Source organism: Cebus imitator, unplaced genomic scaffold (assembly GCF_001604975.1).
Source record: "Cebus imitator isolate Cc_AM_T3 unplaced genomic scaffold, Cebus_imitator-1.0 Scaffold275, whole genome shotgun sequence".
Classification (NCBI taxonomy): Eukaryota; Metazoa; Chordata; class Mammalia; order Primates; family Cebidae; genus Cebus; species Cebus imitator.
The window spans coordinates 746,148-773,164 of NW_016107590.1; the positions used below are offsets into that span (position 1 = coordinate 746,148).

The window sequence follows — 27,017 nt, forward strand, 5'->3', positions numbered from 1 at the left end:
GGGTTTCACCATGTTGACCAGGATGGTCTCGATCTCTTGACCTCGTGATCCACCCGCCTCGGCCTCCCAAAGTGCTGGGATTACAGGCTTGAGCCACCGCGCCCGGCTAGGAATTTCTTTCTTACAATTCTAGAGGCTGAGAAGTGCAAGATCATGGCATCAACAGATATGGTGTCTTGTGAGGGTCTGCTTCCTTGTTCACAGATGGACGCTTCTTGCTCCATCCTCACATGGTGGAAGGGGTGAGGGAGCTCCCTTGAGCCTCTTTTATAAGGACACTAGTCCCATTCCTGAGGCAGTGCCCTCAGAAACTTATCATCTACCGAAGATCCCACCACCACGTACTATCATATTGAGGATTGGGGGGGGTGGGGTGGGGAACAGAAACATTCAGCCATAATACCTACGAACATGCAGATGCCTATCCCGTGTAATCCTCACAACCGCCCTATGAAACTAGCTTACACCCTCCTAGATAAGACAATGGTAGCTGGGGAGACAACGTGAATTGCCCAAGGCCATAAAGCTAGCAAATAGTGGAGCAGGAAAAAAGCCTGGGCTCTCCCTAATCTGACGCCTGGAGCTGGGAACCAGAAGCCATTGATAATGAGAGAGACCCAGGGCTAACACTGCTGCCAAAGAAAATGTTGTCTCATAAACTCTGCGTTGACATGCGTCTGGATCCAGGCTTCATTGCAAAGGTATGGGTTTTCTTGCCACTTTCTTTTGTCTCAGCACAAAAGCCGTATGGTATATTTGCTTGTATGTCGTCATAAACAGCAGTTCACCAGAGTCCCTTTCTTTGTTCTCCTATATTCACTGGTGATAGAAGCCAGCACACGTGAAAACATTTCTTTCTTATGGGCTTCTCTAGAAACCCGTTTACTTTTCATCTTTCTTTCACATTCCGAACAGCTTTTCTCTCTTTCTTATTCATCCTTTTTTTTTTTTAATCTATTACCCAACTTCCAGGCATTTAGCTTTCCTCTCACCTGATCTTAACCTATAGGAAACATAATAAAGTCTTTTCTTAAGCAAAAGATGGTAATGTGTTGAGTAGTTTATCATTATAATCCAGGTTAGAAGTTGGAGTCTAATGACACTTTCTCAGTCTAGGTTGGCTGAATTGCTGCAGTTATTTCTCAAAGCCTTGACTAACTCAGATTATAAATCTTAATAGCAAATTATCCTGAACTCATTTTTTTTTTTACTTTGACATTAGTGACTTGAGTGTGGAGAAATAAAGAATTACTGTAAGCGAAAGTGAAGCCCAACAAAGAATTCTGTTGACTGTGTGACCTCATCAAGGAAGTGGCCACACTTTCTTATTTCTTGGCTATTTCTAATTTTTTTTCTTTGTAACAGTGGACCTTGCTGAAGGGAGACCCTAGAAATGTTCAGTTTGCATAAACTGAGCCCAGGACCAAGAGATGATTAATATAGGTAACAACGCTGGGCGCCTGTACTTTCCAATCTGAATTAATTCTGTGTTCTCAGAGGCAAGGCTAAGAGATAAAGACTTGAATAACAGTAAGATTAACCGTTTTCTCAAAGGCAGGACCCATTGTTTGATAATAGTGTAAGCTTCCAATGCTTTGCTCCAACACAAATCTTTGTTCTTGTAGTTTCTTCCACTCTTTCCATCTCATTCTACTCCACCAGGCCAGACCATAATTTGGGTTACTAGTAAAGGCAAGCTAGCATTCCCAACATCCTGTGACAAATCCTAAATTAATGACATTCAGAAGAAGCCTTAACGTCTATAGCAGGCAAAAATATTCCTTCAAACACACACACACACACACACACACACACACACTGACACACATTGAGAGACAGAGAAAGAGAGTGTGTGTGTGTGTCTGTAATCATTGTTTTTAACACTAAAGACAATCTTTCTGCAATCCCTTAGTGGCATGGCCTGGTAAGGAAGACAGTGGCACCCAGTGGACAAATGTTTGATTGTTTGACACAGGTGTTCCATTCTGAAATATTCTCAAGCACATTCTTAGGAAATACCAGTTTCTCCCCTTTCCCTATCCTCTCATCCATTTGTTTTTAATGTCAACTTAAATTTTAAAGGGGACAGAGGAATGTTCTTAAAGTTTTTATCTTTTCAAGGAAAAGACCAGACTCAAACACCGGAGAAAGCAAAAATCTCAGGATTAAATTCTTTGACAACAGTGTTGATTGACTCCTCTCAACAGTAACAGTGAAGACAGCCAAATCTCATCAAATGCTCAAGTTAATTAAAAATATAATGTTGAAAATGCCTGCAATGTGCTTTTACACATTATACTTTCCCTTTCCTCATACCATGGCCAACTTCCAATTCAACTTACTTGGTTATGCAAATTTGGCAGCTTCAAGAACTATACTTTAGTACAATTAATAAACACAGATCCTGCAACTTAATGCTATTGTGCAGTTTATCTTGGAGTCATATAAACACCTATTTTCATTCTCCATGTCTTCCAATTATTCTATTGTCCGTGAGCTACTGGGGTAGAGAGGCTCTGGTTTATATGTCTTTCTCCCCAAAACACCTAACCAGCACCTTACTGATGGTAAGTACAAAGAAGTTAAGTGAAATCCAGTTTCCATTTTATATATTTAATCTGATAAATATTGAAAAAATAAATACATCTAATTGTTTGGTGTTATACAAAGAGATCATTAAACTAAGAATCTTAAATATTAGGGGCTATTTGTGAAACTGCCTTTGCAAAATTATGACAATGAAAGAGATAAGACCTAACTGACTCTATCTTGCTTCTAACCCTAAAGCTGTCCTTGTTCATTCTTGGGCATAGGCCGAACCAACTTTGGGAAGGAATTCAGTTTACAGTTTGACTCTGAAACAAAATTGATAATAGCCCTTTCCCGAAAATACTCCCTTCTTGCCCGGGGTCCAGTCTGCCTTTGCAGAACTACCAAATTAGCTACAAGATTAGAAATTACAATTTAGGGGTCAGGTAGCCTCTGGCTCCAAGAGTTTGAACCTCCCCAGATTGTTCCTGGATTCACTATTGTAAAACCTAAGATCAGTGCTTGACATATTTTGCAGACCCTGCAATGGATGGATCAGCTGACACCACCCAGACCGTAATCTGGCCCAACCAGTTCTGTCATTGCAACCAGGCACAGAAAACATGAAGAAAACCCAACTCCAACCCCCTATGATTCCATCTCCAACCTGACCAACCAGCACTCCCCACTTCCCAGACCCCTTCCTGCCAAATTATCTTTAAAAACTCTGATCCCTGTATGCTCATGCTTGGGGTGACTGATTTGAGTAGTAATAAAACTCCTATGGTTTCTTCCTGCACAGCTGGCTCTGCATGATTTATTCTTTCCCCATTGCTATTCCCCTGTCTTGATAAATCAGTTCTGTCTAGGCAGTAGGCAAGATGAACCCACTGGATGGTTACATTTGCAATGGATAAAAATATTTCCTAAAGAACAAAAGGATTGGGTACTCTTATGAGTGATTTGAATCTTACTGATTCAAACGAGATATTATTAAAAGCCATTTGATCACCAAAAAAACCCCTACGTATCTTCTTACTATAACCTAATCCCAGCAGGGGTGCCCTCCTCTAGTTATCCATTGAAAAATCCTTCCTGATTTGGAGACTCTGAAATTCTTAGTTTTTTTTTTTTTTCATTGAAATGTTATCTCATGTTCATCATTATGTTCTTGGTAATTTTTAATTTTGCCACAGTTCAAGGCTTGTTTTTGTTTGTTTTAGAAAAAAAAAGAAGCAGTTGGCAGGCTAGAGCTATGGCTTGAGGCTGAGATGGAAACTTTTCCAAAAGGGCAACACATTTTTATTAACTGACACAAGTACCCTGTGACCCCTTGCATCAATCGCATTTAGTCAGTAAACAACAAGTAGATACCAAAGTAAGGGATGCATTTTTTTTTTCAGTAAGCTGAAAAAGAAATGAAGGACATTTGTGTGTGTCACTACATTACACATGAATCATACTTCTTTTTCTCATAACACAAGCACCTTTCCTCCTTAGTTTCTGCCAAAATTCTTATAAAATTCTAATGCAATTAGCTCTTACTGTACAAAGAGTCTACATTTATTATTGAAAGTACCTTAAAATTCTTTTTTTTAAAGCATCTAAAATATATTTTTATCTAAACGTATCAATCCAGGAGAAATTTATAAACATTTCTAACATTGCAGGGCCTCCTCTATCTTTTTTCCTCCACTGACTGTTCACGAAGAGAGAGCACTGGGGGACCCGGACTCCAAGTGACTTTGCCCAATGGGGCCAAGCCTCTCTGATTAGGGGAAAAGGCAATAGTAGTTGCACTACTTGCAAAGTATAATCTTATTGGGAAATGTTCCAGCCCTGGCCTGCGCTTTACTGATAACCCACAGCCACTGCCTCTGAAATCACGGACCTGTTGTACATGCAAAGCACCTATATAAGGTGTCCAGGCCAGCTGGTGCAGGCCAGGCTCCACTTATCATCTGCTACTTTGCTTCTGTGAGTTTCAAAAACCAAAGAGGGATGTCAATATTTGAAAAACTCTCTTCCAAGTAAAATTTCCTAAAATAAAAGAAAATTACATCTGCGTGACTCCTATGGGCTTTACCTTTGAGCTTAACTACTGATAATGCAAATATGCTTTGTTTATTCTGGGAAACCACTTAGTTAAAGAAGGTTTGCCTAACTCATGGCCTATGGTGAATGAAAGTCAAATAAAATATAAAGATGAAAAAAGTTTAAAAGCTTGCCATACAGACTAAAGTAAGCACTGTTATGTCTAAAATGAATGGAATGCTGTGTGTGTATGTGTGTATGTGCGCATAACTGCACTGTGTATGCATGTGTGTGTGTGTGTCTCTGTGTGTGTGTGTGTGTGTGTGTGTGTGTGTGTGTGTGTATTAGTAGAGGCAGAGGTTAAAACATGTGTTTGCATTTAGACTTGCCATGCTGAGTACTGAGGAACATTTGTTTCCAGTTCCCATGACAGATATTACCTGTTCAGATAAAGCTTTAGCCTTTTCTTCTGCTGCTTTCAGGCAAATCTCCAAGGACTTAAGTTGGGCCAAGGTAAATGCCATCTGTCCAGTGTCCAGGGACACTTTCTTTAAAAAAAAAAATCAAATATTACTTTTTGACATGGATAGTTTGAGCACATCTCAAACAATCTCATAAACTAAAGATGTGCTTGATAAACTCACAGAAATCCTCCCCTTTTCTTAACACGAAAATAAAACAGCAAAATGTTTTAACAATGGTTTTATCTAACATATAGAGTGTAAAACGTATAAAAAGCAAATGATGACAATGAACAGCTTTAGAAAGTTAGATTAAATAACTGTTGTTGGAATTGGATTACTTTGAAACTTTTATTCTTACTTCAAAAGGTTAGGATTAAAATTTCACATTCCTAATGGAAGACATCACCTAGAATGTCTACGTTTTTAACAGTCGCCTAGCAGTGGGAACAGAGTCAACTGAATTCAGAGAAACTTTGTTTCCTCTGATCTTCACCTGCTTAGCACATCCCATTAAAACAAAGATACCACATGTTTTAGAATCAAATCATTCTTCCCCAGAGCCCGGCTATATCACTCAGATCAGCAGATGTGTAGACTCTGACTCTCAAAATTTTTCCTTTTCTTTTTTTTTCCTAGTAGAGTTTCACTCTTGTCTTCCAGGCCAGAGTGCAAGGGTGTGATCTTGGCTCATTGTAACCTTCACCTCCTGGGTTCAAGTGATTCTCCTGTCTCAGCCTCTGGAGATTACAGGCGTTTGCCACCACACCTGGCTAATTTTTGTATTTTTAGTAGAGACGTGGTTTCACCACATTGGCCAAGCTGATCTTGAACTCCTGACCTCGTGATCTGTCCACCTCAGCGTCCCAAAAGTGCTGGGATTACAGGCATGAGCTACTGCGCCTGGCCTCAAAATGTTTCTAAAGTTACTTTTTCTCAGATACAAGCTGAAGAGTATGCAAAATTGGTATGAAAATATCAGGTACAGGCCCTACTGAGACTAGACACTTCCTAGCTACTCTTTTGCTGTTGTTTATTGTGATAATTAATAATTACAAAGCAATATGAAAAGTTGGAAAGCCTCATATATGCTAGGATGATGACCTTCCTATAGCTTCTCTGGATGTGTGCTGTTTTCTTATGAATACCCCTGCTCCTGCTGCTGCTTCCAATTAGCCCCATAAAGAATGAACTTCGTTCCTACATGCCTTACAGGTCTAACTTCTGCTTCATTTTTTCCCTCTGGTTTATGAGACCACTGATTTTACATGTGTGCATTTCCTGATGATACAATAGAGCCATCTGGTGGCAAATGGAGCCAGGTGTAAAAATACAGCATTCATTCAGCTTCTATAATTGTTTGTACTATATGCCGAACCTCGAGGCTTTGCCACTGGCCTCTGATATAAACAAAATTCTATGGGATGAGGGGCAAAAAAAATATTGCTATGTCACAAACAGCCTGGTTCCACGGTCAAGTTCTGCCACTACGGGTGCATACTCACCCTCAAAAGTTTGCCTTTAGGGAAGGAATATCTCAGGCTGGAATGGTGTTACTAGGAAGTGAACCAATTGTCCTCAGATTCCTGATGGTTCCAGTAATTTAAAAAGTGGGTTCAAAAATTCTCCAAAAAAAAGCCTCTAAACAAAATTCTTGTATATTTACACTTAGAGATGAATACATGCTGTAAGACATTATATGCAGAAATGGGGAATTGCCACAGGCCAAACTATTTTTAAAAGATGGGGAATCCCTGATCTAGACTGCTATTTCCAGGGAAAATTTTCTTGTTGAATGTTTGATCCCAAGGGGAAGTTTTAAAATTTGTGTGAGAGGACTCAGCAAGATCACCTAATCCATTTCTCCAGGACTTCCTTTCCAAACACCCAACATTTCCCCAGCCAAGGAGGACAAACATTTCCATAAGACAAAAGCATTATAAGTCAAAGCCAAATGAAGCAGGTCTAACAGAGGACTGTTATGAAATAACACAGGACTTTCTGTACAAATTTAGGAAACTGTCAGGTGTTTTAGGACAGGGAAGACCTGAGCAAACCGTGGAGATGAAATCGGTCTTCTGCACCCTCACTCCAGCTGCAGTGAGTACTGGCTGCTCTCCGACCTGCCTTTCACCATCCCCCACTCCCTTAAGTGAAAGAGCCTATACAAAAGCAGGCACTTTTTAAGTAGGAGGTAACCCCATTAACAGAACAAAGGCAAAGGGAAATGAAGTCAAAAACAATTTCAGAAATAAGTAAATACATAAAGATGGTGGTTTTGGAAGTGGGTATGTTGTTTCAAAGACTAAAAAAGTTAGAGGTACTCAGTGGTTGTCCGGTGCAATGGCAGAAGGGCAGAAAGACAGGACTTCCATTATTAATTTTATTTTACTTCCTGGTATGTGCGGACACATACAATTTGTGGTAATAATGAAAATGAATATTCTAAGTGGTTAAAGTAGTTGCAAGTGAATTATATTAATCAACAGTCTGTTACATGATGTCAAAATGATGAAAATACAGGCCATATATAGGTGTTTGGGAATTGAACCTGTGTATGGATTTCCAAGTGGTAAATTCCAACCATTTAATAATAATTCCCACTGTTATTTTCTACTTTTTGTCTTAAAATTGTCTACCTAAATATAAGGTTATTATCTAAACACATATACCTAATGTAGCCAAGATGAGCAATCTAAAATGATACTAGTTAACACTAAAAATTCAATAAACTCTTTGATTACAGTAAAGATACCTGGCTATTATTATGCATGGATGTTGAGGTTGATAGTCTACTAATTGAACAAATCTTACATGACATTGTTAGAGCAGACTTCGTTTCGGTTGCAAAGGTTTCTCATTTGGGAATTTAAAGGAAGATTTACATATTATTTTTTAATTGTATATTTCTTGATTTCTTAATCTATTCCAGGACCTTCTCATTACCCCCTACCTTGTTATTAAGTCTTTATTTCTCTGTCCTAAAATGACAGCTATACAAACTCTTTGACCCTTAAGGACTGGCTCAAGGTTTCCGACTGATCCAACTTCATGTGCCGTATCTAGAAAGGTTCCTGTCTGCAGAAGCCAGAAAGGACTTTGCCGAACAGTAAGTAGGAGCCTGATAAATAATTGTTGATTGATTAAAGGCTTGGAAGTCAAGGAAGGTGGTTACACCAGAATGAGCAGTCCTTCATGCTGAGAGGCTATAACAGTGACTTCTTTGAGCTATACTTTTCGTGCATCTGACCTGGGACATTGACAGGGCTCAGAGCCACAGAGAAGTTCTCCTTGCCATGGTCAGGGGCCGGACTGTGCAGATGAGGGCAAGAATGTGGTCACGAGATTAAGTGATGGTAGGGTTGTTGTAAGAATTGAATGATTTGATGGATGAAGTGCTCAATAAATGTTAATAATTCCATTATCCCAATTCCTTTAAAGATAATAATTTGATATTAAGACTCTAGCTTGTTTTAAAACCCTAGTAAAAGAAAATACTTATGGGGACACTTTCGTAACAGCAGTGGGAAATTCAGTCAAGTTTGTAATTAAGAACAGTTAATGTATTAAATACCTGCATGTGCATTTATTTAAGAGCAAGATTTCTAACTAAAAGTGTGGTTATGGCAAATTTCACCTTTGTGGAAGAACATTTTGATACAGGTCAGTTTTAGAGAATTCAATGTCTCTAAAATCTGAGGCTTCTAATATGTCAGAGTTCCAGCAGCAGCTCCTGCTCAGCGGTACAGTAACTTCCTGCCAGATCGACACATTTGCAAATATCCTGTTTGATATATATTCATCACTGCTGTCCGTTCCTCTCTCCTTTGCTTGACAGGCATCTATCACCCTATTCTTCCTTACCCTTCTGCAACCTACTCATTTTCTCATGCAGACTCAAGTCTTTCCCCAGCTGATCATCTTCCCCCCCACCCACCACCCATGTCTCGGCCCCTCACCCTGGGCACATTTATTTCATCTCTCCCCGCTCCCCTTTCATGATCAGAATTCAGGTCACAGTGGTTATTTCATCATTCTCATGTTCTTTTGTGTTTAGCATTTGCAATAGTTTCTTACACTAAATTGCCCATTTCTACTTAGGCAAATATTTAAAAACTTAATTTTCCTGGTTCTAATCCATTCCAGTGAAAATGGCATTCCTCTGTGCTTGGGTTTGCCTTAATAGTCACCTAAGAAGACATTTAAATTTGAAATGTGAACCAACTACAACTAGTTGTTGAAATGCCTATCAATAAGCTGAGCGGAAGGTAGCCCTGGGAGGATGGTGGCCCAGATGAACACCTCCTAAGGAGCACTCTGCTTGTAATCTGGAAGGCCATGGTCTATGTCTTACTTGATTTTAATTGACTGTGTGACTTTGGGCCAGCTACTTCATTTGTCTGCACCTCAACATTCTCATCTTTAAATGAAGAATGTATTGATCAAGGCCAGGAGGAAATAGATGGCCACTCCAATGCAGAAACTGAGGAGAGTTAAACGAGGGACAATTTAGAAGGTGTGAGTAAGATTAAAGGAATCAACAAAGGTTGGTGAGGTATTCCCTGGAAGTACAGGTGCCCTTTGTCTTATCTTGACCTGAAGAGGTAGGGGAAGAGCAAAACTGCTGGGTCTAGAAAGAAAGCTTGCGGAGAGGAACACAGCCACGACCAATGATGTCTAGGCAGTCATGGTGGTTGGGGGGCAGCGGGGAGGGGAAATAAACCAGTGGAGTAAGAAGCCTGACTTTGTCTCCTCTCATCCCTTTCTCCTGTCTGTGTCTTTCTTGAGCTGAGCTCAATAAGCCAGAGGGCAAGAGAACCCTCATAAATGTCCAGAGAGATCAGTGTTCCCTGAAAAGATGACAGTTGGGAAGGGTGGAGAGTGGATAGGGAGGAGGAAACAAAGAAACCTCAGCCCAGATGGGTTTAATTATATTAGTGGTTCCCAAATGCCACCTCATAGATCAGGGTGGTTTGTGATAACACTTATGCCAACCAGCAACAAACGGACAAGGCACACTTTTAAAGAGAACATGTGAATTGCTCATGAAGTCAAATTGATTCTACTTTAAAGACTGCCCTTCACTCTGAGATTGTAATCATTCTACTTTCTTTGGTGTTAAGAGGGTATTTCTTTAACAAATGATGGTGGTATATAGAAATTATTGTGTTTTAGCATCTTGAAAAAAATTGAAAAGTTGGCAGTCCTATTAGAACCGATCCTAATTATTTTGGGTGTAAAAATTCTTACTGGTTTATGAAATCTAAGTGTAGAGACCTCCTATCTAAAAGATTTCTGTTAAATTGCGAATTGAATGTTTTGTCAGGTGGCCTTTCCAAAACTAGAGTCCCTGAATTCCCCTGGATCTAGTCCAAGATGGGCTTGTATTCTATATCAACTTATCTGCCTCAGCAGGGTTCCAGGATACTTTTTTTTAAAATAGAAATAAACACCTTCCTAAAGGTCAACCTTTCACCCTGTGAAATATTTAACTACTTTTCCATTTTTATAGCATCACTGATAAAATGAAAGAAAAAGGTATTGGAAAGAAATTGTTGACTCAGAGTTTAATTTATAAAAAGGTTGTTGGCATGGAAGTTAAAGAGAAATGACCATGTGACATTTGATAGCTTCATAAATAAATTTAAATAATGGCTTACCCAACACTCTTAACATGCCAACTACTATTTCAATTCAGTTCGAAGCAATTCTATTCATAAAGTTCAAAAAACATTTATTGAAGGCTCACTATTTGCCAGGCACTATACTAGGCAATGGGGAAATAAGAAGTAGCAAGGCAGACGTGATTAATACACTCACCAGGATTCTCAGCCTAGAATTTCTCTTCAATACAGAAATCTTGGGATTTGGGTTTATGTTAAAATGAAAAGAATGTCACAAGTTTGGTGGTTAATTTAACATTTTTATGCTTACTCATAATACACTGGTTTGTGCTTTGGGGTTTTGTTCTTTCCTCTTTGATGAGGATTCTGATAGATGTTAGAGGGTGGTAAGAGGGCAGTTCTAGTCTGTTTTCAAATATTCCAGGTCCAGCTCTAGTAACATTGCTTTATAGGCTCTTGTATAAACAGCATCAGAGGAGAAAATGTTGCTTGCAAGCGATGGATAACTTCCATGGTTTAAATCAAAGTTAATAGCAAAATAGGATCTGGATTAGAGAAGTCCTGAATTCAAGTTCACAATTGTATTACATATGTTACAAAATCTGTTTTGTGACCTAAAATAACCCTATACCATTCTGATTTATGAGCAACACAGACTCCTTTGAGTACCTGATAACATCTGTGAATTTTTTTATTGAAAAAAAAGTGTGCACAGCTTAGACACACATATAGTAAGCACACACGCACATAATTTTGTATATGCTTTCAGGGTGTTTGAGCACCCTTCTCAATGTCATTCATGTAGTTCATACTCAGCAATACTTGTTTTGAAGAAATATCACATGCTAGCCACCTTTAATTTTTATTCAAAAACAAATTACGGGCTGGGGGTGCTGGCTCATGCCTGCAAGCCCAGAATTCTGGGAGGCTAAGATGGGCAGATCTCTTGAGCTCAGGAGTTCAAGATCAGCCTGGGCAACATGGTGATACCCCTGCCTCTGCAAAAAAGAAAAATAATTAGCAGGTGGTGATGGTGTATGCCTGCAGTCCTAGCTACTTGAGAGGCTGAGGCTGAAGGATTGCTTGAGCCTGGGAGGTGGAGGCTACAGAGAGCTGAGATTATGCCACTGCACTCTAGCTTGGACAACAGAGCAAAAATCTGTCTCAACAACAATGACAACAACAAAATAAAAAAAATACTGTTTGTTTTTAAATAAAATTTTCAGGTAAGTGGGATATAAAATACTGCAAATATGTTTGCCATTTGTAAAAATGGTCCTTTGTTGTATGACAGGATTACCTATTTTCTCAGTTATGCATGAGTTTAGATTTTGAGTACTTTGGCATGTTGACCAATGATGTTTTCATTCGCCAGCTGAATTTTAGTGTTTTAGGAAATGCACATGTCTGTAGGACTTTGAAGTCAGCTTATCAGTGAAGTGATAGAATTGATGAAATTTTATTGCCCAGGTCGATTGTGGCTTTTCAAAGTTAGTTTTGTTGTATAAATTTTGCTATACTGTGTAAAATTAACAGCAAATGTTTTATGATTTGTGACAGTGCTCAGACTGGAGGTATTTTTTTTCTATTGAAGAGTTTTAGATTCTAAATAGGTAAATTAAAAAAATTTTTTTAATTAATTACAATGATAAGAACTTCAATATTCCAACAATGCCATTTCTAAAACCTAGCAAGGAAATCCTTAGTTGAACTTGAAGTCTCATGAGAAAGCTTTTTCATGAGAAACTCTTTTTTTTTTTCCTAACAACCTGTCATTTGCACAGACTCCCTTCTTTACCAAGATCTGAAGGAGAAATGTGTTATGCATCCTTTCATATCAGATAAAAGTTTAGCAAAAATTCTCATAGTACATTCCAATATGACAAGGCACGGAAGGCAGATGGAAAGGCTTACTTTTGCTGTGAATTTCCACTTCTTTTAAGGTCTTGCAGTCAAAATGCTTCTAAGCGGCATGGCAAAAATATTGGAGAAGAAAGCATAGCACAGCCAACAGTAGTTACTCAATGGGACTCAGTTTTCTCATCTGTGAAATGAGAAGACCTTCATGCCTCTGCAACTTGACTTCTGCACTGAACATTTGGCAAGCTGTTTTGACTGCCCAGTGTCTTTCTCTGGAGAGGTTCTTATCCCATAAATCCTATCTTCCCAAGTTAAAAGCCAGGAGCTCCTTCCCAAGCATTCTTCACAGCCAAGGTGTAGGCATGGACTTAGACTCCACCAAGTCAGACACACAAGCATGAAACTTCAATGTGGATGAGAATGAAATAAAAAAGGTGCCAAGCAGCATGGAATCTGACTTGGTGGATGGGGTCATTCTGTTTTCAGAGGCTACAGTGACAGAAGACTTAGAAGTCATGTCTCAGAGTCAGGGAAAGTAACAGGTTATACATCTGGTGGCAGCAGTTAACAGATTTGTTCTCAGGATCTGCAAGGTAATTGGGTGTAGCCTCCAAGGTTGATTCTCCGACTCTCCTAAAGGACCTCTGAAATAGCTAATATTTTCCAGTAATTCTTTCCCTGCTGAATCCTAACTAGCATAGGTTCTGTTGATTTCAAATATGAATCTAACGATGCAAGGTCCTTGACCTAATTATACTTATTGTTTGTGTGACTTTAAAACAGTAATTTAATTATTCTGAGCCCCCATTTGTTCATCTATAAAAATGGAGAAGATGATAACTCCAGGGACTGCTGCGATGATTAAATGAGGTAATGCAGGAAAATACTTAGTATAACATTTTGTTCACAGTAGCAAGTAAAAAGAAAATTCTCTCTTTAAGCCGTAGGTTTTATGTTTTTATGGGGTAGCTTCTGGGAGTTCACCACCTAGGAGAAAGTCTGGGAGTTGATTGTAAGGACCAGAAACTCTTGACTTTATGTGAATATATTGGCTAGCCTCTTTGTTAGAAAAGGCATGTCGTTATGCATAAACTAAGAGCAAAAATTCAAAAATGCAATTGGGAAGGGCACAGCCTTGTACCCTCCCCTGCCAGCTGAAAAGAATTTTTACTTGATCTACTCCGTTTTTTCTTTTCTTTGAGCTTCTTTTTAAAAAATTATATTATTTTATTTTAAGTTCCAGTTACATGTGTGGGATGTGCAGGTGCATACTGTTTGGTTTTTCTGTTCCTGCATTAGTTTGCTGAGGATAATGGCTTCCAGCTCCATCCATGTCTCTGCAAAGGACATGATCTCACTCCTTTTATGACTGCATAGTGTTCCATGATGTATATGTACCACATTTTCTTCATCCAGTCTAACACTGATGGACATTTGGGTCGATTCCATGTCTTTGCTATTGTGAATAGTGCTGCAAAAAAAATATGTATGCATATATCTTTATAATAGAATGATTTATATTCCTGTGGGTATATACCCAGTGATGGGATTGCTGGGTCAAATGGTATTTCTGGCTCTAGGTCTTTGAGGAATTACCATACTGTCTTCCACAATGAATGAACTAATTTACATTCCCACCAACAGTGTAAAAGTGTTCCTTTTTCTCCACAGCATTGCCAGCATCTATTGTTTCTTGACTTTTTAATGATTATCATTCTGACTGGTGTGAAACGGTATCTCATTGTGGTTTTGATTTGAAGTTCTTTAATGATCACTGATGTTAAGATTTTTTTCACGTTTTTTGGCTACATAAATGTCTTCTTTTGAGAAGTCTCTGTTCATGTTCTTTGCTCACTTTTTAATGAGGTTGTTTTTTTCTTGTAAATTTATTTAAGTTCCTTGTAGATTGTGGATATTAGACATTTGTCAGACAGATAGATTGCAAAAATTTTCTCCCATTCTGTAAGTTGCCTGTTCACTCTAATAATAGTTTCTTTTGGTGTGCAGAAGCTCTTTAGTTTAATTAGATCCCATTTGATTATTTTTTACTTTGTTGCAATTGCTTTTGACGTTTTAGTCATGAAATCTTCGCCACAGCCTATATCCTGTGGTATTGCCTAGATTTTCTGTTAGGGATGTTATAGTTTTGGGGTTTACATTTGTCTTTAATCCGTCTTGACTTAATTTTTGTATATGCTATAAAAAGGTGCCCAGTTTCAATTTTCTGCCTATGGCTAGCCAGTTCTTTCAGCACCATTTATTAAACAGGGAATCTTTTCCCCATTGATTATTTTTGTCAGGTTTGTCAAAGATCAGATGGTTGTAGATATTCAGTCTTATTTCTGAACTCTCTATTCTGTTTCATCGGTCTGTGTGTCTGTTTTTTTACCAGTACCATGATGTTTTTGTTACTATAGCCTTGTAGTACAGTTTGAAGTCAGGTAGCACAATGCCTCCAGCTTTGCTCTTTTTGCTAAGGATTGTCTTGGCTATATGGGTTCTTTTATGGTTCCATATGAATTCTAAAGTAGTTTTTTCTAATTCTTTGAAGAATGTCAGTGGTGTTTTAATAGGAATAGCATTGAATGTATAAATTACTCTGGGCAGTTTGGCCATTTTTATGAAATTGATTCTTCCTGTCCATGAGCATGGAAAGTTTTCCCATTTGTGTGTTTCCTCTCTGATTTCCTTGACCAGTGGTTTGTAGTTCTCCTTGAAGAGGTCCTTCAGTTCCCTTGTTAGCTTATTTCCTAGGTATTTTATTCTCTTTGTAGCAATTGTGAACAGGAGTTCATCTATGATTTGGCTTTCTGCTTCTCTATCATTGATGTAGAAATGCTTCTGATTTTTGCATATTGATTTTGTATCCTGAGATTTTGCTAAAGTTGGTTATCAGCTTAAGAAGGCTTAGGGCTGAGATGATGGAATTTTCTAGGTATAGGATTATGTCATCTGCAAATAGAGACAGTTTGTCTTCCTCTCTTCCTACTTGAATACACTTTATTCCTTTTCCTTGCCTAATTGCCCTGGCCAGAACTTCAATACTATGTTGAATAGGAGTGGTGAGAGAAGGCATCCTTGTTTTGTGCTGATTTTCAATGGAATGCTTGTAGCTTTTGCCCATTTGGTATGATATTGGCTGTGGATTTGTTATAAATGGCTCTTATTAGTTTGAGGTATACTCCATTAATACCTAGTTTATTGAGAGTTTTTAACATGAAGGGATGTTGAAATTTATTGGAGACCTTTTCTGCATCTATTGAGGTAATCATGTAGTTTTGTCTTTAGTTCTGTTTACGTAATGAACTACATTTATTGATTTGCATATGTTGAACCAGGCTTGCATCCTGGGGGTGAAGCTGATTTGATCGTAGTGGGTAAGCTTTTTGATGTGCTGCTGGATTTGGTTTGCCAGTATTTTATTGAGAATTTTTGCATTGATGTTCATCAAGGATATTGGCCTGAAATTTTTTTGTTGTTGCATCTCTGCCAGGTTTTGGTATTAGGATGATGTTGGCCTCATAAAATGAGATAGGGAGGAGTCCCTCCTTTCAATTGTTTGGAAGAGTTTCAGAATACACGGTAACAGCTCCTCTTTGTGCCCTTGGTAGAATTCAGCTATAAATCTGTCTGGTCCTGGGCTTCTTTTGGTGGTAGGCCATTTATTACTGCCTCAATTTCAGAATGGGTCTATTCAGATATCAACCTCTTGGTTCAGTCTTGGGAGGGTATGTGTTTGTAGGAATTTATCCATTTCTTCCAGATTTTCTAGTTTATTTGCATAGAGGTGTTTATAGTGTTTTCTGATGGTTGTTTGTATTTCTGTGGGGTCAGTGGTAATATCTCTCTCCTTTATTATTTTCTATTGTCTATCTGATTCTTCTCTCTTTTCTTCTTTATTAGTCTAGCTGGTGGTCTATTTTATTAAATTTTTCATAAAACCAACTCCTGGATTCATTGATTTTTGGAAGGGGTTTTTGTGTCTCTATCTTCTTCACTTCCACTCTGATTTTGGTTATTCCTTGTATTTTGCTAGCTTTGGGGTTTATTTGCTCTTTGTTCTTTAGTTCTTTCAGTTGTAATATTAGGGTGTCGATCTGAGATCTTTCTAATCTTTTTTGATGTGGGCATTTAGTGCTGTAAATTTCCCTCTTAACACTGCTGTAGCTGCATCCCAGAGATTCTGGTACATTGTCTCTTTGTTCTTATTTGTTTCAAAGAACTTCTTGATTTCTGCCTTAATTTCGTGATTTACCAAGGAGTCATTCAGGAGCAGATAGTTCAATTTTTGTGTAGTTGTGTGATTTTGAATGAATTTCCTAATCTTGACTTCTAATTTGACTGTGCTGTGGTCTGAGAGACTGTTTATTATGATTTCAGTTCATTTGCATTTGCGGAGGAGTGTTTTACTTCCAATTATGTGATTGATTTTAGAGTAAGAGACTTGTGGCACAGAGAAGAATGTGTATTGTGTTGTTTTGACATAGAGAGATCTGTAGATATATATATCAGGTTCACTGGATCCAGAGCTGAGTTCGGGTTCTGAATATCTTTGTCAATGTCCTGTCTCTATGATCTGTCTAATATTGACAGCGGGTCTTAAAATCTCCCGCTATTATTGTGTGTTGAGTCTAAGTCTCTTTGAAGGTCTCTATGAACTTGCTTTATGAATCTAGGTGCTCCTGCATTGGATGCATATATATTTAGGATAGCTAGCTCTTCTTTTTGAAGTAAACCCTTTACCATTATGTAATGCCCTCATTTGTCTTTTTTGACCTTTGTTGGTTTAAGATCTGTTTTGTCAGAAACTAGGATTACAGCCAAGCTCAGCACTTTGGGAGGGCAAGGTGGGCTGATCACCTGAGGTCAGGAGTTTAAGACCAGCTTGGCCAATATGGTGAAATCCCGTCTCTACTAAAAATACAAAAATTATCCAGGCATGGTGGCATGCACCTGTAGTCTCAGCTACTTGGGAGCCTGAGGCAGGAGAATTGTTTGAACTCAGGAGCCAGAGATTGCAGTGAGCTGAGATCATGCCACTGCATCCCAGCCTGAGTGACAGAGTTAGACTCCGTCTACACACACACACACACACACACACACAGAGAGAGAGAGAGAGAGAGAGAAACTAGGATTGCAACTTGTGCTTTTTTATACTTTCCATTTGCTTGGTAAGTTTTCTTCCATCCTTTTATTTTTAACCTTTTATTTTTATTTTGCACATCAGATGGGTCTCTTGAATACAGCACACTAATGGGTATTAATGTGTATCTTATCCAGCTTTTCATTCTGTGTCTTTTAATTTGGTCACTTAGCCTATTTACATTTAAGGTTAATATTGTTATGTGTGAATTTGATCCTGTCACCATTATGCTAGCTGGTTATTTTGCAGACTTGTTGATGTAATTGCTTCATAGTGTCATTAGTCTTTATATTTCATTGTGATTTTGTAGTGGATGGTAATGGGTTTTCCTTTCCATATTTAATGCTTCCTTCAGGAGCTTTTTTGCAAGGCAGGGTTGGTGGTGACAAAATCCCTCAGCATTTGCTTGTCTGAAAACAATTTTATTTCTCCTTTGCTTATGAAGCTTAGTTTGGCTGAATATAAAATTCTACTTTGGAAATTCTTTTCTTTAAGAATGTTAAATATTGTCCCCCCTGTTTCTTCTGGCTTATAGGGTTTGCACTGAGAGGTCCTCTGTTAGTCTGATGGGCTTCCCTTTGTAGGTGACATGGCCTTTCTCTCTGGCTGTCCTTAACATTTTTTTCTTCATTTTGATGTTGGAGAATCTGATTATTATGTGTCTTGTGGTTGATCTTTTCATGGAGTATCTTACTGGGATTCTCTGGATTTCCTAACTTTGAATGTTGGCATGTCTTGCTAAGTTGGGGACATTCTCCTGGTTGATATCCTGAAATATGTTCTCCAACTTGGTTTTGTTCTACCCATCTTTTTCAGGTACCCCAATCAGTTGTAGGCTTGGTCCTTTTAGATAATCCCATAGTCCTCAGACGTTTTGTTTGTTCTTTTTCATTCATTTTTCTCTAATATTGTTTGGCTGTCTTATTTCCGCAAGATAGTCTTCAAGCTCTGAAATTCTTTTCTGTGCCTGGTCTGTTTGGCTGTAGATACTTGTGGTTGCATTGTGAAGTTCTCATGTGTTTTTCAGCTCCATCAAGTCATTTATTTTCTTCTCTAAACTGGTTATTCTGGTTAACAACTCCTATAGTGTTTTATTGTGGTTCTTAGCTTTTTTTGCATTGGGTTAGAACAGGCTCCTTTAGCTCAGCAAAGTTCATTATTAACCACCTTCTGAAACATGCTTCTTTCAGTTTATCCATCTTAGCCTCAGCCCAGTTCTGTTCCCTTGCTAGAGAGGTGCTGTGATCATTTGGAGGAGAAGAGGCACTCTGGCTTTTTGAGTTTTCAGAATGAGTTAATATAGCTTTGATCTTTAAGGCTGCTGACTTTTGGATGGGGTTTTTGTGAAGACTTTTTGTTGATGATGTGGTTGCTTTCTGTTTGTTTTTCTTCCATAGGCTTGCTGTGGTTTGTTGAGGGTCCACTCCAGAACCTATTTCCCTGGGTCCCTCCTACACATGAAGGTATAACCAGGGAAGGCTGCAGAACAGCAAAGATGGCTGTCCACTCCTTCCTCTGGGAGCTCTGTCCCAGAGGGGCACCAACCTGGTGCCAGCAGGAATGCTCCTGTATAAGGTGTCTGGAAACCACTGTTGTGGGGTCTCACCCAGTCAGGAGGCATGTGATCAAGGAACTGCTTAACGAAGCACTCTGGTGGCCCCTTGGCGGAGGGGGTGCAATGTTCAGGGGGGAATCCCACTCATCCAGGCTACCTGGATTCCTCAGAGCCAGCAAGGGGAAAGACTAAGTCTGCCGAGCCCCTTACCCGGGGGTTTCATCCCAGGGAGATCAGAGTTCTGTCTGTAAACCTCTGGCCAGAATGGCTGAAATTCCCACAGGGAGGCCCTGACCAGTAAGGAAGGATGTGTCCGGGCCCAGCCTAAAGGGACAGTCTGGCCATGATCTGCCACAGCCACTGTGCTGTGCTGTGGGGAATTCCTCCTCGGTTCAAACCGCCCAGTCTCCCTGGCAACCACAGGAGAAAATGGCAGACTGGAGCTGCAGTGATGGCTGCTGCCTCTCCCCTGGGTGACCTTCTTCTTAGAAAGGTTCTTTAGGGCTTTTGAGATGAACAGAGTGTGGACTGGGGCTAATAGAGAAAGCTTTTCAAAGAATTTTTGAGGGGAAAACTTGAGAAAAGTCCTATGGGATGAAAGCTTATGGAGAAGAAAGGGAGACTAAAAAGTAAATGTGTCTCTGAAGTTTTCCCTCACAGGCTGTTTAATTAATGCGATTTAATCCTCTATATACCATCAGAGTTCATTGGACTCAATTATAGTTTTGTTTCTTTTTTTGAGCAGACCTATTTGTAAAAATTGATGTTTCATGAATTTTATTAATTCTTAATAGTCTTACAAAGATAACATACATTTATTTTTAAATAAAATAAAATTTATTATATCTTGCAATTATCATACACATCCATTGAGACTTCTATAGAGCTAGGATATATTGTGGGATCTTAGTGAACTTCTTTTTATAACATTTTAAACATATTGCTATTTTGTCATCCTAGAAATTATTTTTTTTATTCATCAATTATTTTCAATTATGACTTTAAAAAAAGACTAAATAGAAAAGCAAAAAATAATGGAACCTACTAGAAAGACAAATAGTGAAATTAATAATCATCTTTCAATTTTATACTGTGTTGCCAAAAATATTGCATCATCTTTCAAGATGGTATAGAAGAGGAGTTATCATGTGTATAGTGTGTTTTTAGCTTTTATTGAACACAGTTGAAAATACAGATTTTTCTTTTTCCATCTATAATGACCAAACAGAAGAAAACTGATAGAGTGAGACATTTCACAATTCTTAGACAAATCAGAAGACAAATATAAAGAATTACAGCAAGGTCTCTGGACCAGTACTGTCCCACAAGGTAGCCACTAACTACATGTGACATTCAGGTACTTAAAATGTGGTTAGTTTGACTTGAGATGTGTTTTAAGTATAAAATACACACTGATTTTGAAGCTTTAGTACAATAAATGAGAATGTCAGTTATCTTATTAATATTTTTATATCAATTATATGTTGAAATAATATTTTCAATATGTGACATTAAATAAAATGTATTATTAAAATTTAATTTCACATGTTTACAATTTTTAATGTGGCTACTAGAAAACTTTGTAATAACATATATAATTTTAAATATATTTCTGTTGGACAGTGCTACCCTACACACTAATGGTGATGATGGAACTAATCATGTAAGTGAAATAGGCTATGAATCTTTAGATCATGATTTCCCACAAACCTTAATAAATTTCCTCAAACTCACGAATCAATGAGTCAACAACCTGTCTCTATGGCCCATAAAGAAAATGGGGTACTCTCATACGGGACAGACTGTATCACACCATATTTTGCAACAAGAACTTGGACTTTCCTCTTTTGCTAATTGAATATATGAGAATATTCTTTTATCTTTTATAATGTATGTGTACCGATTTTTGCATTTGATATAAAGAATTCTGCTATGTTTAACTTTTATTATAATTTCCAATCGCTTTTTCTATTATGCCTTTATCTTTCTGTAAATTATTTGAAAAATGACTTTGAAAATAAAAAAATTTAGATGGCTTTATTTAGTTCAGATGGTGAATGATGATGACTATTTTCCTAGTATACATAGGGGTAAGTACTTGAATATTTGAAAGTTATCTTGCAGGTACTAGACATTTTTTTTTTTTTAGATAGAGTTTTTTTTTTTTTTTTTTTTTATAGAGTCTTACTCTGTTGCCAGGCTTGGACTGCAGTGGTGCCGTCTTGGCTCACTGCAACCTCTGTCTCCCGGGTTCAAGTGATTCTCCTGCATCAGCCTCCTGAGTAGCTGGGACTAGAGATGCACCACCATGCTCAACTAATTTTTGTATTTTCAGTAAAAGTAGGGTTTCACCATGTTGGGTAGGATGGTCTTGATCTCTTGACTTAATGATCCACCTGCCTTGGCCTCCCAAAGTGCTGGGATTATTGGCATGGCCACTGCACTCAGCCTAGACTTTTTTTAAACCACAAACCAGTTCCAACCATTTAGTACATTTGCATTTCAACATTACATGATGAGTGATCACAAAGAAAGTACTATGGAAGACTTCTTTCTGGATTTTCAATAACATAATTATCAAAAAAGAATGTGAGAACACATTAGGAGGCAAAAATTCAATGCTGTTATAATTCAGAAGAAAGATTAGTAGAATTCGTAACGAAGTCACCACAGATATAGATGTTTTTATTTAAGGAAGACTGCAGGTAGAAATAGCCCCTAGAGAAAGCAGGTTTTTCTAGAATTTCTAGCATTTTCCTTAGGCATTTGAGGCAAGACCTTAAAATTCAAGGTATATTATATTGTAATAAACATTATAAATAGTTTTCAATAATTTATTTTGAGTATTTGGAAATACTTCTTAAATGGATTGAAACAATGGTAAGTGATAACTTTTCTTATGAGATACAGAATTTTCAGAACCATATTATCTTGTCATCTTTGCATGTTGATGCATAACTTCAAGGAGACAATCAACTTCTTGAAGAAGCAACCTCTAATGAAACTTAGAAAAAACTTCTATTTCTCTGAACGTAAGTTCAGGTAATATACCACATTAATTGAAATATTTAAACATATTTCAAAATAACCAATGGACTCTGATACCTGATCTACCATAAACAGTTCAGCTATTGACATGAAGACCTGGGGCTATTATTCCCAGCAACAAATTTCAGTTTAACAAAACTATCAAAATAAATTAAGCTGATGTTACCCAATCTGCCTGGTGAGACTGAGGGCAGCCAGAGGTCAGACCTTCCTGAGAGCCTGCATCCTTGTGCTATTTACCCTGCTGCCACTTGCACTCTCTGCCAACTTCCCCAAGCATCCAGAGAAAGCCTCTCAAAGGGAAAGTCTAGATTGAGCAACAGTCCTAATCCCTTGGAAGGATATCCTCTCTTAAGGAAATTTTAAACAGTTTTGAAAAGTAATTTTCTTCCGATCACAGCAATTGAAGTATGCTCTCAAAGTTAGAGTGAATAATTTTGATGGTCTCTCCACTTTCACCACTGTTATTCAACGTAGTACTAGAACTCCTACCTAGAGCAATGAGATGAGAATGAGATAGAGCATCTGAATTGGAAAGGAAGAAGTCAAATTATTCTTGTTTGCAGATAACATGATCTTATGTTTAGAAAAATATGAAGACATCATTTAAAAAGCTATTAGAACTGACAAATTTAGTAAAGTTGTAGAATACAAAATCAACATACAAAAATCAGTAACATTTTTATATGCCAAGAGAAAACAACCTGAAAAAGAAATCAAGAAAGTAATCCCATTTACAAGAGATACAAATAAAATAAAATAGCCAGGAATAAACTTAGCCAACTAAATGAAAGATCTCTACAACAAAAAACTATAAAACATTAATGCAAGAAATTGAAGAGGATATGAAAAAAATGAAAAAAGCATTCCATGCTCATGGGCTGCAAGAATAAATATTGTTAAAATGTCCATGCTGCCCAAAGCAATTTACAGATTCAATGCAATCTCTACCAAAATACCGATGAAATTCTTCACAGAATTTTAAAAAATATCCAAGAATTGTATGGAACCACAAAAAGACCCAGCACAGCCAAAGATTTCCTGAGCAAAAAGAACAAAACTTTACAGAAACAGAACAAAACAAAAGTCATGTTACCTGACTTCAAATTATACCATAGAGCTATAGTAACCAAAACAACATGATACTGGCAAAAAAATGAAAACAGACCAATGGAACAAAATAGAGAACCCAGAAATAAATTCATACATCTACAGTGAACTCATTTTTTGACAAAGATGCCAAGAAAATACATTGGAGAAAGGACAGTCTCTTCAATAAATGTTGCTGGGGAAACTGGCTATCCATATGAATAAGAGTGAAACTAAACCCCTATGTTTCACCATACACAAAAATCAAATCAAAATGGATGAAATACTTAAATCTAAGACTTCAACTATGAAACTACTAAAAGAAAATATTGGGGAAACTCTCCAGGACATAGTTCTGGGAAAATATTTCTTGAGTAGTACTCCATAAGCACAGTGAACCAAAGCAAAAACGGACAAATGGAATCACATCAAGTTAAAAACCTTTTGTATAGCAAAAGAAATAGTCAACAAAGTGAAGAGACAACCCGCAAATGGGAGAAAATACTTGCAAACTGCCTCTCTGACAAGGGATTAATAGCCAGGATACATAAGGAGCTCAAACAATAGTAAAAAAAGACAACTAATACTCTAATTAAAAATGGGCAAAAGATCTGAAAAGACATTCCTCAAAAGAAGACACATGGCAAACAGGCATATGAAGAGGTGCTGACATCACTGATCATCAGAGGAACTCAAATCAAAACTGCATAAGGTATCATCTCACCCCAGTTAAAATGGCTTTTATCCAAAAGGCAGGCAATGACAAATGCTGGATGGGATGTGGAGAAAAGGGAACCCTCATACACTATTGGTGGAAATGTAAATTAGTACAGCTACTATGAAGAACAGAATGGAGGTGATATGGCTTAAATTTGTATCCCCCATCCAAATCTCATGTTGAATTGTAATCACCAGTGTTGGAAAAGGAGCCTGGTGGGAGGTGACTGGATCACTGGGGTAAATTCCCCTTTGCTGTTCTCATGATAGTGAGTGAGTCCTCATGAGATCTGGTTGTTTAAAAGTGTATGGCACCTCCCCCTGCTCTTTCTCTTTCCTCCTGCTTCAGCCATGTGAGACATGCCTCCTTTCCCTTCGCCTTGTACCATGATTGCAAGTTTCCTGAAGTCTCCACAGCCATTCTTCCTGTACAGCTTGTGGAATCATGAGCCAATCAAACCTCTTTTATCTATAAATTACTCAGACCAGGTAATTCTTTATAGCAATGAGAGAATGGACTAATACAGAATATTGATACTGGGAGTGTGGCATTGCTATAAAGATACCTGAAAACGTGGAAGCAGTTTTGGGACTCAGAATTGGCAGAGGCTAGAAGAGTCTGTCTTCTTCTGAAGAAGACAGAAGAAGACAGAAAGATGATGAAAAGTTTGGAACTCCTAGAGACTTGTTGAATGACTTGAGCAAAATGTTAATAGTGATATAGGCAATGAAGTCCAGGCTGAGGTGGCTTCAGATGAAGATGAGGAACTTATTGGGAACTGGAGAAAGGTCACTTTTATTATGTATTAGTAAAGAGGTTGGAGGCATTGTGCCTCTGCTCTAGGGATATGTACAATATTGAACATGAGAGAGATGATTTACAGTATCCAGTAGAATAAATTTCTAAGCAGCAAAGCATTCAAGATATGCTCTGGCTGGTTCTAACAGCATATGGTCATATGTATGAGCAAATAAATGATCTGAAACTGAAACTTATATCTAAAAGGGAAGCAGAGTGTAAAAATTTGGAAAATTTGCAGCCCAGCCATGTGGTGGAAAAGAAAAACCCATTTTCTGGGGAGGAATTCAAGCCAGCTGTAGAAATTTGCATATATAAAAAGAAGCAAAATGTTGATTTCCAAGTTAATGAAGAAAACAACTCCTTGAACATGTTTCAGAGAACTTCATGGTAGCCATCTCATTATAGGTCGGGAGGCCAAGGAAGGAAGAATGTTTTTGTGGCCAGGCCCAAGGCCCTGCTGCTCTGTACAGCCTCAGGACATGGTACCATGCATCATAGCCACTCCAGGTCCAACCATCTTAAGGTCTATCTTAAAGGTCTCAAGATACAGCTCAACCTGTTGTTTCAGAGGGTACAAGTTATAAGCCTTGGGGGCTTCCATGTGGTGTTAAGTCTGTGGGTGTAGAGTGTGAGAGTTGAGGCTTGGGAGCCTCTGCCTAGATTTCAGAGAATTTATGGGAAGGCCTAGATATCCAGGCAGAAGGCTGCTGCAGGGGCAAAGCTCTCATGGAGAACCCCTACTAGGGCAGTGTGGGAAGAAATATGGGGTTGGAGCCTACACACAGAGTCCCCACTGGGGCACTGACTAGTGGAGCTGTGAGAAGAGGGCCACCATCCTCCAGACCCCAGCATGGTAGATCCACCAACAGCTTGCACCGTGCACCTGGAAAAGCTGCAGGCACTCAATGCTAGCCCATGAAAGCAGCCATGGGGGCTGTACCCTGCAGAACAACAGGGGCAGAGCTGTGCAGGGCCTTGGGATTCCACCCATTTCATTAGTATCGCCTAGATGTGAAACATGGAGTCAAAGGAGATCGTTTTAGAGCTTTAAAATTTAATGACTTCCCTGCTGAGTTTTGGACTTGCATGGGGCCAGTAGCTCCTTTGTTTGGACTGATTTTTCCCTTTTGAAATAGGAGTATTTACTCAATGCCGGTACCCCCATGATATCTTGGAAGTAATGAATTGGTTTTGATTTTACATGCTTATAGGCAAAAGGGACTTACCTTGTCTCAGATGATACTTTGGACTGTAGACTTTTGAGTTAATGCTGAAATGATTTAAGACTTGGGAGACTGTTGAGAAGGGTTGATTGTATTTTACAACATGAGAAGGACATGAGATTTGGTGGGGGGTGGGGGACAGAGTGAGAATAATATAGTCTATGATCTGAATTTGTGTCCCTGTTCTAATCTCATGTTGAATTGTGATCCCCGATGTTGGAGGAGGAGCCTTGTGGTAGATTATTGGATCAGAGAGTGGACATGCCCCTTGCTGTTCTCATGATAGTGAGTAAGTTCTCAGAAGATCTGGTTGTTTAAAAGTGTGGCACCTCCCTCCCTCTCTCTTCCCCCTGCTCTGGTCATGCAAGATGTGGCTCCCTCCTCTTTAGCTTCCACCGTGATTGTACGTTTCCTGAGGTCTCCCAGCCATGCTTCCTGGACAGCCTGCAGAACCATGAGCCAATTGATCCTCTTTCCTTAATAAATTACCCAGTCTCAGGTAGTTCTCTATAGCAATGTGAGAATGGACTAATACAGGAGGTTTATTTAAAAAACTAAAAATAGAGCTACCACATGATTCAGCAATCCCACTGCTTGGTATGTATCAAAAAGAAAGAAAATCAGTATATTGAAGAGATACCTGCACTCCCATGTTTATTGCAGCACTATTCACAATAGCCAAGACTTGGAAACAATCCGGCTGGACGCAGTGGCTCATGCCTGTAATCTCAGCACTTTGGCAGGCTGAGGTGGGTGGATCACGAGGTCAGGAGATCGAGACCATCCTGGCCAACATGGTGAAACCTTGTCTTTACTAAAAATACAAAGACTAGCTGGGTGTGGTGATGCATGCCTGAACTCCCAGCTACTGGGAGACTGAGGCAGGATAATTGCTTAAACCTAGGAGATGGAGGTTGCAGTGAGCCAAGATC

General features: G+C 38.5%; 1 protein-coding gene across 1 annotated transcript in view; it reads right to left on the reverse strand.

The window, feature by feature from the left end:
• CCDC192 (coiled-coil domain containing 192) overlaps window positions 1–27,017 on the reverse strand; it is a 203,401-nt gene that overhangs the window by 160,560 nt on the left and 15,824 nt on the right. Inside the window, exon 3 of the mRNA XM_017500991.2 lies at window positions 5,004–5,111. Within this exon, the coding sequence (XP_017356480.2) occupies window positions 5,004–5,111 (108 nt within the window). The remainder of the gene's footprint in view (window positions 1–5,003; window positions 5,112–27,017) is intronic.